A 13,754-nucleotide genomic window follows, 5' to 3' on the forward strand; every position below is an offset into this window, starting at 1 on the left:
TTTATTGACAGGTCTATCAGAGCATGCATATAAATCACCTGCCAACTTTTTTTTTTTTTTCTTACTTTATCATCAACTACACACAACACACTAGCAATATGCAAACTCCTCTAACGGCCAGCAGGCTATTCCAGACAACAGTCCATAGACTGAAATGTTCCATTGGTCCAGGCAGTGCTGTATGCATTAATATCATAGGACCTGCTGAAGGTCCATAAACAATACCTGTTCTATTGATATATTACAGACAATGGGATAGTAACTGGGCCCAGAGTCTCATATTTTAGATATGTAACTACCAAAGCTATACCTTGTGCTAGATCTTTGGATCTCATGCCTTACCACCTACACTGTAATCAGCGGCAGAAGTGAACCCGTGCAAACACTAATATGCTGCTTCATGTTCCTTTCCAAAGGAATCCTTACAAAGCAAAACCTAGTCAGTTAACAAAAAATTAATGTCAAAGTCACTCACAGCAAATGTCAGTTTCTCCCCTATTTTATACATTTCAAAATAACTGCAAAACAAAACAAACAAAACCCTCCAAATATGATCCCAGGCAGAGAGGAAAAGAGCCCACAGCACTGTAGAAACACATGTGAAGAGTTGATAACATCTCAATTTGCCTCTCAAACAACATTTACAACAAAACAGACAGTTGCAGAGAATGGGAGAATCTACATCGTTCATGAATTAAATTCTGAAGTAAGGCAGGAAATTAACTGGGGGCTTGACTATGTCCTTTAGGCATAACCTTGCGTAAGCAGTAGCACAGAACTACATTCCCCACGGGAGCTGCCCTGCCAAAAGGAAGCCAAACGCCCTTGGGAGCATATGCCTATTTTTCCAGGCTTTCATGAGGACTATCAACTAGCTTCTGCTCCACACTGTGCTAAATGCATGTGAAGAGAAGAAAGCTTTGCCAAACTCCATTTTGTCACTCTATGTCCTCAGTAGGATACCTTAGTGGCTTGAGGGAAAACCAATTACAGTTGTGGGGCACGAAGGTGAAATTCTGATTAGACAGAGTGGGCATGGCACAGACAGTTCCTCACATCCTCTTCTCACTCCCCTTTTGTGTACCTATATAGAGACCTGTGAGAAAATGTGGACATTTTCTGCTTTAAAATGAGTTATCCTAGAACTTAAACTCATTTTATATCTGGTTCTTGAGGCTGCTTTTTAAAGACAGAGCTAACTAGCTCCTCTTCCCACACAGCGCTGAAGGTACTGTTCCCACCAGCCTTGCAGTGGATGCCTTCAGTCCCACGCAGTGGCTGCTGGCCTGAGCAATGTCCTAAACAGCAATCTTTATCAAGAAAGAACTGTTTCAAAGTAATCTTTCATTAAACTTCCCTATGAGATCATTCTTTGAATGAAGTCACCATACTACAGAGTTACAATAATAAAGGAAAAGAATGGCCAGAACAGAAATAGTACTCAAGGAACAAGTGCTTGCAAGGCCGCTTGAAGCATATAGAAGTCTATTAGCTCACTCGTAAAACACAGCCACTATTCCATGAAAAATGAGGCTGTTTTAGGATGTTTAGGGAGTCACACATACACATGTATTTGTTACACATACATGTATGTATATGTGTATATATAAACACACATACCTGCGCAAATTAACTGAGAACGTACCCCTTTAATATTAAGAACCAAAGTGGCATGAGAGGCATCAGCGAAAAAAGGGATGAGAAGTGCTGCAAGGAACAAAAAGTATCAAAATTTCTTGCACTTCATACTTCAGGAACAGGCTGCCATGGATTAGGAGGGAATTTTGGCTCACTATTAAAAATCCTGTCTGTGTTCCGGCTGAAAAAACAAAACCAAAAACAAAACCTTTGCAGTGATTTTACTTTAACCTTTACTATGAATCACCACATGGAAGGGAACATTGTTTCACTGCCTTATTTACTTGATGTACTGATACTGTTAATCAAAATAGTGCTAACTTCTAGATGATTTTCCTCTCAGATTTCACCTTCTCAGTATCATTTGCACAACCTCACACTTGGGATGCCTGGAAAAGCCTCTCAAAAACAAAACAAAATGCTCTCTTAGGTTTAAGCTTTGTAAACATCTAAATATGAGCAGCTTTATCATTAAGCTTTTAAGACAGGGAACTGTCCCCAAGCAATGTTTCACCAAGCACTAAAAAAGAGTAAGGAGTCTTCAAGCAATTTTCTAAAATAACTGATATTTATGCTTGAACATTCCAGTCTAGCTGCACGTCTCTAGGTGTTTACCTTTGATCTGAAAAAACTTTATTCTTTGGACTTTTCATAGCACCTATCACCACTGTCAATGCAACTTTGGAAGTACACACTGGCAGAGAACACCCAAGTATTTAAGACATTGTTTTCATGGTAGCATAGCTTCTGCTCATCTCCAACTTCTCCTCATACAAAAACTTCATTCTGTCTTTTTTTCACCCTGCCACAACTTAGCTAGGAGCAGATGCAGAACACATGCAAGCACAGACACATGCAAGAGACACTCAGTACAGACTGTTGAAAAACTAAACAGAATACCAATACACAACATACGAAACACGTATTCACAGACATATGCTTCTCTTCAGCAACCATTTTCTTTCTCCCATCCTCCTTGAGACCTAGCACAGCAGCTTCAGCTGCCTGTTGTGAAATAGAAAGCAGGCCTGTTGCAAGCTCCCTACATACAAAACTAACTGACAAGAACCTCTAAAAACGAGACCAGGTTCCTGAAAGGATAATTTTGTGTGTACTGCGGTTTCAATAGCAAAGTACTGAAGCACAAAAACGAACAGCAAATTCTGTTCACAATACAACTCATAAAACACACATTGCAGGATGAGCAGCCCTTTAAAAAGATAGCTACAAATAGATTTCACTCTATTATGTTTAAACATACCCTTTTAAAAGCCATTCATTTATAGGTGTGATTGATAATAGCTGAAGAAAGAGCCAGATTGCTGTTGGGAAGAACACAAGTGTAAAAATCTGGACAAAAAGGTGTAGTTTCACATGCATCAAAGCACTTGTCAGCTCCTGCAAAAGAAAAAGAAGAGAGGAAGTTGCAGTCATAACAGCTGAAGTAAAATAACATTTGTGCTTTAAAGCTAAGATCATCTTTATAATACAAAGAGAATGCATGTCAAAAAGGCACCTTTAGGATCATCTGCTTTCCTCTTTAATAAGCATGTATATCCAGACAACATAAAAGCTCTGCCTGCTCCTAGGCTTTTCTCCAAAACAATTGTCCACCACTTCAATACTAGCGTAGCTCCTGAAACGGTAGCTTTCTGGCAGGCAGCCTTAGAACTGTGTCACTGCCTCAATGCCTGCATTAACTATGCTGACAGCCTGTTTACTTTATGGACCACTAATATCAAGAGGAAGGGGAACTTACAGCATCCATGTGATTTAAATTCTCCTTAGTCTACAGAGAGCCACAAAGAGTATAATTTTCCTTTATACCAGGAGAAAGGGATCTTTATGTTACAAAGAGTCATTATTCAGTTTTTTTTTCTTTATGAGAGGATAATAAAGTAAGTCAGTGGCAGATTTTGATTATTTGTTGTATTAGGAAGCTTAAAAAATACAACTGTATATCAGAATTGCCAACAGAGAACTTGTGCATAGAAATAAATTAGACTGTTGAAAAAGAGCAAAGAAACAAATACCAAGACTGTAACAAGCTAACAACAGCTAAGTCATAAAATTCAGAGAAAAAAGGTGCAAAACGCATTTGAAGACTGAGGAAAAAAAATAAAGTTTTGCTGTTATACAATACCTTTCATCAAAAGAAGCAAGAGGACTCTAGAGAGGTGATCCAGTATCATTATGCAATATGCTCCTCAGTTAGCTACATCTCTGATTCTGTTTTTGGGGCATCTTTAACATAGCTTTTGAGTAGAAGGGAGAAGCCTTATACATTTCAGCTCATTTCAACTCCCACTGGCTGAGAAGAAAAATTCCTCTCCCTCTTACTCAAGATACCTTGCACCCTTTCAGTTGCATTGTTGACAAAAAACACAGAACGAAACAAAAAGTGTATTTCAATGTACAGTGACACAGCAGCACATCTTCACATGCCACCCTTTTTCAGCTTCGAGGCCGCTTAACACTTGAGAAACACGACCAAATACTACACTTCTGACCATCCAAATGCACAATGATGCAATTAAACATCTGGAAGTATAAGCAATTAAGCACCATGCCCTTGTTATTTTATTTCTTTTACTAAAATTATCTCCCAAATTTGGGTTTAGGGGAAAAACCTGCCATGAAAAACTATGAATCTGTTCACACCCTAGTCTCAGAAAGTCACACAGAACAAGGACTTCAAATGAACACCTTGACCCAGTTTGATGAAGAAAGCACCATTACATCCAGTTCTTGGTTAAATGAATGAAACAACAAATTTGGGGGGGAGGTGTTTTTTGTTTTGTTTTACTTAAAGAAAATTCTCAGGCAGGCTAGTTTCAGTCTACACAAAAAAAAAATAAAAGGCCTTCACACATAAGACTGTCACAGTACCTATGGAATTACAAATGGCTTCACTGTAGTACTGCTACGGTTTTCCTCAAAGGAAGCAAAAATAAAATGTTGAGTAGTAAAAATATTCTGTGTGAGAAGAAATGGTACCTAGAAACACCTATATAAAAGTGGATTTTTAAAAGTAAATAATACTTTAATTTTTCTCAGGTGTAAGCAACTCCTTCAGCATAGTTGCAAATTCCTTCTTCTTTCCTGTCAAGCCTTTGAAGTCCTCTCTCGACCCAGACTCCCTAGTGGACCAATCTAAGATTACAACCTAGGCACCGTCAAATCCCCAAGCGCGGACCAATGACGTTATACAAAACGTTTCATTCCCTCTTTCAGTATTATACAATTGTTGCCCACTTTCTCTTTTAATGTACTATTTATAGAATAATGGAAAATGCCTTAAAACATGTAATTTGAAGGAAACTGCGATAATTTTAAAAGTAAAAATCAAGACAAAAACTTAGGGACAGGTTGGTGACAGGTCCCAGTGAGCAAGGAGGGTGCTAACAGCACAGGAAACTTAGTGAATGGAGAAATGTTGCATTAGTGTAACAAGTCTGCAGACCTAAATTACCAGTCTTTAAAACATCTCTAGCAATCAGCTTTAATATAGCCATTCCTTAGACTGCATTAACAGAGATCAAACACCAATATAAACAGCCTTCATCCTCTTAAGCACACCACAAGGGCTTGCCTCAAAATATCTCAGTCGCTAGAATCCTCAAAAAGAGTAAAAATCTCAGAGATTGTGCCAACTGTGACTCAGTTTCTCCGTACCAAGTGGAACAGGTTACCCTGTCTTCCCCAGTATTTTAGACTCTTCAGAAAGCTTCTGCAATTTTCTCTCTGGTCAGTGCAAGTCCCTGTTACCTCCCATTCACACCAAGATGGTCGTAGCTGGACTCCTCTGGGCAAATGCATACACAGAGCAACAGTGTTTTCAGTGGTTTGCCAGAATCCTCATTTAAATGGATAACTCAAGTATGTGGTTTAATTTCTTGGGGCCTACAGTAGGATTTTCTTCAAAAAAGCAAACTATCCAGTCACCGAAAACTGAAAGGGCATCACAGTAAGGTGCAGTCAAATGTTCTTGTGATTCCTGGCCACAAACTATTTGTATAGACTTAACAGCACCACAGTCATCCTTACTTTTGAAAATGTAACAAGGCTGCGCACTGACTGGCTCTCCCTGAAAGCTGCCAATTATTTTGTAAAATGCTTTCTAAATGCATGTTAGCAAATGTTTTTCTGAGCATGTATTTTCACAGCAGATGCAACTGGAAGTGTAATCTTAAAAGAGCATCAGCTATTTCTAATTTTATCAGATTCTCATCTTCATGGGGTACCCATTCAGTTAAATTTTATGTAACTTCTTATCATTTCATAAAGCACACTGAATATATTAACTCAAATGAAATTAGTGTTATTTTAGATACATAGACTGTCCAGAACTAATTAAGACAAAAGCAGAAACAACTTATTTTGTAACCCAATAACACGATACATTCACTGATGAGTAATACCAACTTTAGATTATGCCTTATGGGTCTCAAAACACTAAAGGATGGGTTTAAAAAAAAAAAAAAAAAAAACATATCCCAAAGCATTTTAATAATATCATGACCTAGCCTCCTTACATTTCAGGACAGTTTTTATTACACGTTTTGGAAAGCAACAGCACTAGGACTAACTGCTGAAATGCTTTTTCTCTTTATCTTCTACTCCCATGGCAGAAATGCAAGAGCAGCTTCTTGATGAAATACAGACCTAGGTGCACACCATCAGTACTAACTGCCATTTCTAAAACAATCTGAGAGCAGCTAGCTGGACACGCAGCTCCTACAAAGACTTCATTTACATATATATATCCATTCCTTTCAGAACCACACATGAAATAAAGTTATGCAAGTTCAAAGTGGGGCATGACAAGTTGCCAGGAACTTGTCAATCACACCACCTTAACTGGAGGAAGTTAGACAGAGATATAGTAGCCTTGGGAACCTAGCCAAGATTCTGATTATGCTGCAGATTTCATTTGCATTCACAGAAGCTTTACAAATCTGAAGTTTCAAGGACTCAAATTACTAAAATTGAAAGAAGTCTTTCATTTTTTCCTTTGCATGCAAAGATTCTTAATACTGAAAGCAGAAAATTCCACTCCAATAGTGTCACTTAGGTTCTGTGTTTTGGGTCTCTTCTCTGTGGAAAACTCCAGTGCCTGCTTGCATTAGGATGGATTACTGTCCCCGTGAAACAGATAAATTGACGTGGTTCTTTCTGCTTCCACATATGACCGCGATGCTCTAAACAGCTGCTACAGAACTGACTAGAATTATTCACTTCACTTATGCTGCATCCAGGCAGAACTAGAGGCACTAGTGCCAGAATTGCCTACCTGCAGACACTGAAAGAGAGGACTAGCATCAATTCAAGCACAGCCTCCATTTGAAGCATTATCATCATAATCATGATACAAGTAAAAAAATTAACATTGAACTTCTGTTCAATGCATACTGCCCAAGTCCCACTGATACTCTGCCCAGAAGATACTGTAATACTAGATAATATCATGATGCTTTTTTTTGGCATTAGTTTCAAGAAACATATAAATGGCATGTTAACACAGCCAACAGAGTAAAAGAAACTAGACTAGCAAAGAAATGCAGTGTTTCCTTTCAATTCCGGCTACTCAGCAAGAGCAGATACCCCTTCTCTTCTTGATACACAGCAGTCACTTCCTTCTCCCTCCCAACTTTACGCTTCACTAAGGTTTTCCCCTTCATCTCCTTTTACTCCCAGATCATTGTTCTTTGAAAAATGAAAGGCATATAAAATTTGAAAAAAGTCCCAGTATCTCTGCTATGCACTGGAGTGTAGGAATTTTAAGTCCACCTGTCCACAAGAGAGAGCTAAATCTTACAGGAAAAGATTGCTAAGACTTTTTACCAGTGTATTGGCCTTGCATCCACAGAAGAACCCTTTTGTGTTGATGCTAGCTGCTATTCTGTGCCTATCCAATGTGATAACTTAAAGCCACTAGACCTTCATCAGCATGAATCTGGTAGTAACTAGCCTACACAGTCCTACTTAGGGAGCAGGCTGGCAGGACACGTGAAAGAGAGAGACATTGAGATCTCATATCTTTTCTTCATGTCTTACAGATGCATGGAGACTCCATTTAGTCTCTCTCTGGCTACTTTCCTATGAAGTTCTACTCCAGATTCACCGAGTTTTCTAGCTTGTATCTAAACTGAGCAGTGGGGTACCATCACGGAAACCAATGTGCAGAATGTGTGGGGAAAGGAGGAGTACTAGCGTGCTCCTGAGTCCCACCCTGATTGGGGCACATCTGTGGTGTGGACCCAGTCTCTCACACTCAAAAATGCATCCAGCACTCCCATTTAGTCAAAGCCCTGCAATCTCAGCAATGCCCCTATGGATGGGTGAACTGCCCTCGCACTCTCATCACCTCCATTGCCTTATGAAGAATTTTCTGAAATAAAGGAGGTGTTATTCTATAAACTTCTGGTTTTGATCTTCTTTTGTTAGCTATTCTCACAGCAACAACAGCCTAGCAATTAAATATTCCAACTACATTCAAATCTGATCAAAAGCAACACAAAAGTTGTAAAACAAAAGAAGAATGAAGCAATTAGAAATTACAGTACCTCAGTTTTTAATGAGAGTCCACTGTTAAAGAATATAGCTGAAACAGCAATGTAAGTTATGGTAATTTCTGGTTTCAAGGGTCCTAAAAAATATAGACACAAAGAACAAAGTGAACTACAGTCAAAGTGATAATGATATGCATATACTATATCAAAGTAAATGAGAGTATTTAGAAGAGTATCTAGAGAAAATCTAATCACTACAGTCCATTTTAGAAGAGTATGGCTTACTATTATGTCACAGAAAGTAGTGCTATTTATTTTCAAATAAAAACAAACCAGTCCATGGACAGAGAAGTATGATGTCATAAAGACTGGGCTTAGATGACTACAGGTCATTAGGAACTGCAGGGTAAATTCTGTAAACGTGAAAAAGAGAAAGTTTCCAGAGCTTTCCTCCATCTTCAGAGTATTCCTGTAATATCAGTCAAATTCAAAGCATATGCTCCAATGAAAATAGCAGCTGCTCCCTCCATGTGGGCATATACTTCACTCACATATCTACCTCTCGCCTCTCCTTCCTCCTCCAGTACATACACCTGTCTAGCTGCCTGCACAAAGAAAACCAAGTTGTACCTTACAAAGAATTCCTTGGGGAACACAATTCTGCATAATCTCCTCACAACAGGACTGTAGCAGAATAGTTCATTATAGCCCTAGCGTAACACCTTCCAGACACATTGCTGCAGTAAGATCCATGTGGGCAGATGCTTGCACCTGCAAGGGTTCCACTATATTAAAGGCTTACACTTGTATATATTTATATACCTTTTCCAAGGACGTTAAAATCAAATACTTCTGATACTCCTATAAAAATGATGAATTTCCTTAATATTCTTCACTTTTGGGGACCACCAAATACCAAAAGTTTACATTCATTTTCTTCATAACCATTCAACCAAATATTTTTATTAAAAGAAAATATTAACAGTGTACTTAGGACCAAACTAATATCTGAACTCTGCAAATGAGATGATTTAAAATGCAACTTTCTTTTTCTAGTACATATTTTATTTAGTGATAATAAGTTGTCAGGCACAAAACTGCAGCAGCAAACAGGCCAGCCTTTACTCGGTACTCCAGAAGAGAAGCTCCTTTCTTCTCTATTAGATGAATGCTACATTGACGGTCATACAGCGCCAAGGTCAATGATCCCTAAATTAGAGGGATTTGATCATACACTGAATCTACTCAAATTTGCATATTAAGTCATTTAAACCAAAATCTGCTCTCAGAGAGGCCTTTGTTAATGAGACACTAAAAGCCACACTAAAGAGACACATTAGTGAGACAAACTAAATGCAAAGACAAAAAAAAAACACACACACAAAACAACCTACATGAAGCGCTATGTAAAACTAAGCCAGGTTACTAAGCAAAAGTTAAAGTTGCAAAAAAACACATGGCTAGTTGCACAGTTTTATGGCATATTAACTGAATGACCAGGGGAGAAAAAAAAGATTAGGAAAGTGCTGTGTGCGTGTGTGTGTGTGCACTAGACAGACAGTCAGTTTGTCAGTTGGCCTAAGATAAGGATTCTGCTAGGACCCAGGTTTTCTATCATGCAGTTTTTCACTGAGCTTCCTGAACTTTTACAAAGAGGGAAAACTCAGCCACTATCGTATTAACACTTCCATGTAGCGCAGGGCACTCCTGTCATGCAAACAGATCTGCTTCAAGTGTCCTGCAAGAGACTGATCAGCAAAACTGTCTTCACAAATAAACTAAATAGACTCACTCATGGAATAGGAAAACACACAAAAAGGAGCTTGACTTGCACCCTAAAGGTGGTAAGAATAGCACAAATCTTTGTTATTTGCGGCACACTGTTCCACAAGTATGGATGTTGGACCATTCAATAAGGCCCTGCAAATTGCCGTGTGTGATTATGTTAGCTGGCAGATAACAAACTTTTAAGGTTTTTTCATAGGCTGATATTTCTTCCCACCCACCCCCCCCGCTTCTTTCTGGTTTTAAAATGAGCAGGGAGGCAGCATAGCTTCAAGAAAGGGATGCTGCTATGGGGAACAAGTGCTTGTGAGTTTCGAGCAACGCTTACATGCTTTTTCAAACAAATTGTCCCAGGAACAATGCCATATCAATGGTTGACATCTGTTTGCAGTAGAACTAAATTGAAATCCTTCATAAGAAAATGCGGGAAGTAAACTGAGGAAAAATTATCTAATGTTTTAGTTTAAAAGATATCTCACAATACCAGTAACAATTAGCTTGACAGTCAAAACAAAAAGGGACAAATTGACTGATGTTATAAAGTTAAAGTTGTCTTTAAAGTCTGTTAAAGACAGAGGTCCAGACCCTACAGGAAGCTCCATGTGGGTGGCCCTGTGCACCTACACAGAACAGCACAGTGATGTTAGAAGGGGTCCTTGCACAGCAGGAATTTGCCTACCCTGAACTCCATGAAGCACTGGAGCCTTAGTTGCCACAGCGAGTGTTCAGAACCATTTTTAAATCACTTTCTTTTTATCCAGAACCTAAGGGGGGAAAAAAAAAGTTGGCTCCTCAGTGTGAAGCTATCCTCAAACTTCAGCTCTGCTAAGAAAAAAAAAAATCTATGCATGTAAAAGTACAGCCAGAGTCTTCCTTCCCTCCCATAACATGACATTGCTAATGGAATTCTGCTAAAGTATTTTACATTCCTTTTCTTAAATCTTCACAGATCAAACATGGAAAAAAACCATAAAAGTTCATTTAGTTTTGAAAAGTTTGGGACATCTGAAACTGCAGTGACAATGCAAACTAAGCAGCAGATTTTGCCAGCGTTTTTTCTTAAAGATATGCTCTTCATTTTAAAGTAATCCCGGGTATCCATCAGCTCTTGTTACAACAAATCTAAGATTCCATTGAGTAGAGGATGATGGGTCTTTCTCATGGTTTGTTTACTTTATGTTTTTGACCCTATTTTGCTTAGAGTTATTTTCACGCTTTCCCTCATCTTTCATGTGGTGGTAAAAAAGAACAGAAAAAAAAACCTTAAAAAAAATATGTCATTGTACAACAAAGAAATCATTTGGCTAACATTTAGCACCTGAGACTGCTTTTAACACAATATGTTTTAGGCTATGCCTCCCAAGAGGATCACAGATAGAAGACGTTCATACACTGAACTGCAATAACTTTATTCCCTTGTTCGAGAGTTCTTGAACTTGTTCCTTAGTTAAGAGGAGTACATTCAGAGTAAGTTATCCAGTTTTCGTTACTACTAACCCACGAAGAGTAGCACGTTATTCGAGACACTTGCGCAGTGCCTGCCAAAGAGGGGCAGCGGAACTGGGTTTGAAGTATTTCTTGAGAAAGAGCGAACGATTAACGGCCGAGGAGGGAAACTGCTAGAGGCGCAGGGACGCGAGGAGGGCCTGGCGTACCAGACTGCCCCGTAAACCCAGCAGCGCTCTCTCGGGAACCTCTTGCAACTCGAGTTGCAAAGTTATTAAGCGGCTGCCCCAGAAACGCGGGGACGGAGCACAGCAGTAGCCTCCCGTGCGCCGGCGCCCCCGGCAGCACGGCCGCCGGCACCCCCCAGCCCCGGCCCCCCACACCTCTCCCTCACCTCCACCCCGGGGCGCAAGGCGGAGCCCGGGCCGCCCTGCCACGGGGCACCACCGACCCGGCGCCCGCGGCGGACCGCCGGCAGCGCCCGCCGCGCCGAGTTGGCCGAGTCCCTCCGGGCTCCCGGCACCCGCGGGCGGCGCCGGCCCCGCAGCGCAGCGCAGCCTCCCGCCGAGCCCGGCCGCCCGGCTCCCGCCGCCAACGGCCGCCGCGCGCGGCCAACGGCCGCCTCGCGCCGCCGCCGCCGCGCAGCGGGCGGACTCACCCCCTTTCACGCCGACGGCGGGCTCCAGCCGCGCCACCGCGATGACCAGCACGATGCCCAGGATGAACCACTCCTTGCGCAGCCGCTCCGGCAGCCCCATGGCGCGCTCCCTGCCGCCGCGCGGCACCGCGCCGGGGCGGGGTGCGCCCGCCCGCCGCCGCCGCCGCCCGCCGGCAGGACGAGCCGGATCCGCTGACAGGAAAAGTCTCGCCGACAGCCGCCATCACTACCACGCACCTCGTAATAGACCCGCAGCCCCAGCGCCGGCCGGCCCTCGCCCGCCGCCGCGGCGCCCCGCGGGCGTCAGCCGCCGCCTCCGCCACCGCCCCGCGCTGCATCCCCGGCGAGGGGCGCGGGCGACCGCAGCGGCTGCTCGCGGGTCCCGGCGGCGCGGGCAGCCCCGGCGGCGCCTCCGCCGCGCTGGCCGGGGCGGGAGGTGGGAGGTGGGGGGGGGGAAGGGAAAGGGGGCGCTGCCCCAGCCGCAGGCCGGCGAGCGGCGGGGCTGGGCGGAGGCGGGCGGCGGGAGGACGGCGAGGCTGCGCGCTTTTTTGGTGCATTACAACGCTCCGGTGACGCCCGCGCTCTGACGCGCGGGTGGGCGGGCGCGAGCTGGCGGTTGCGGCCGTTGGGCTCGCTCGGCGGGGCCGGCGCGGCTGGAGGGCGGGTGGCGCCGGGCCGGGGCCGGGCGCTGCTGGTGCCGCCGCTGGTGCCGGGCGCCCCCGCCCCGCTGCCGGCGGAGCGACCCCTGCCACCAGCCGTCTGCGGTCCGCGCTCCTGCGGCGGCGCGGCGAGGGCTCGCGTTGCGGGAGGGGAGCGCAGCAGGCGTGAGCCCGAGGCAGCCCCGTTCCCAGGGGCAGGGCCGTGGCAATAGTAGGTAGTTTCCTGTGAAACGGGAGCGCGCCGCGCAGGGAGCAGGCGCGGGTTGGCAGGAGGTTGTTGACAGTGGAAATAACGGGCAATTAAGGTGCTGGAAGCTGGACGGCGAAAACAGGGAACACCTGCCAGATGGTTACTGGAGTGCAATATATGTGTGTGTGTGTGTGTGTGTGTGCGTGTGTATGCATGTATACACGCACACACAGACACGCAGCACCCCACACGCAGGGGGGTGAGGGTTTCGGCGGGCAGGTAACAGGGCGAGGCCGTGCCCAGTACCATCCTGTCTTCAGGTTTCCTGGTAGAGACTCCGGTGTCGCCAGCTACGCCTGGGCTGGCCTTTGCTTGTGCTACCTGTTCGGGCAGACGCCGCGCCTGCGGGTGCCAGCTCTCATAACTCGTGTTACAGGCACAGGGAGTTTGCCGGCAGCCCGGATTTCAAACAGTTGAGGACTTTCCTGTCCTTCGCAGGGCCAGTGCTGGACCTTACCAGCCAAAACTGGGCTTTGCCTTAACACTGAGTTCCCAAATTCAATTCTATTTTATTCTTACAGCTATTATTTACATGTCAGATTATAAAAAAATTGTTGTCCAGTTAGTGTATTAAAATGCTGAATAATAGGTTTTTCATCATCGCCTCACATTTATCCATATACCACTTTATTGCTGTAAGAAGGAGCCTGCATGTCACAGTCTGAACTGATTCCAAGACATCTATCCTGCCTACAGGAACAGAAACACCTATTATAACCTAAAGACAACTTAATCTTTTGTGATTCATCCTGTTTCATTATGTATGAATGCCTGCTGAATTAGCTTACTTCCAAACTTGATAAAAT

The 13,754-nt window shown here is 43.4% G+C and overlaps 1 protein-coding gene across 5 annotated transcripts in view; it reads right to left on the reverse strand.

Annotated features, from left to right (window-relative positions):
* Window positions 1-12,198, reverse strand: part of SLC10A7 (solute carrier family 10 member 7) — a 181,883-nt gene extending 169,685 nt beyond the window's left edge. For 3 of the 5 annotated variants that reach the window (XR_011140948.1, XM_068942217.1, XM_068942221.1), the window contains exons 1-3: window positions 12,040-12,192; window positions 8,205-8,287; window positions 2,900-3,036 (exon numbers count right to left, since the gene is read on the reverse strand). Coding sequence is in view for 4 of the 5 variants with exons in the window: in XM_068942217.1 (XP_068798318.1) it covers window positions 2,900-3,036; window positions 8,205-8,287; window positions 12,040-12,139 (320 nt within the window). In the remaining variant the exon portion in view is untranslated. Of the gene's footprint in view, window positions 1-2,899; window positions 3,037-8,204; window positions 8,288-10,614; window positions 10,700-12,039 lie in introns of all 5 variants that reach the window. The other 2 variants (XM_068942218.1, XM_068942220.1) reach the window with 2 other exon arrangements.
* Between the last annotated feature and the right edge of the window lie 1,556 nt (window positions 12,199-13,754).

This window comes from Struthio camelus, chromosome 4 (genome assembly GCF_040807025.1).
Source record: "Struthio camelus isolate bStrCam1 chromosome 4, bStrCam1.hap1, whole genome shotgun sequence".
Lineage (NCBI taxonomy): Eukaryota > Metazoa > Chordata > Aves > Struthioniformes > Struthionidae > Struthio > Struthio camelus.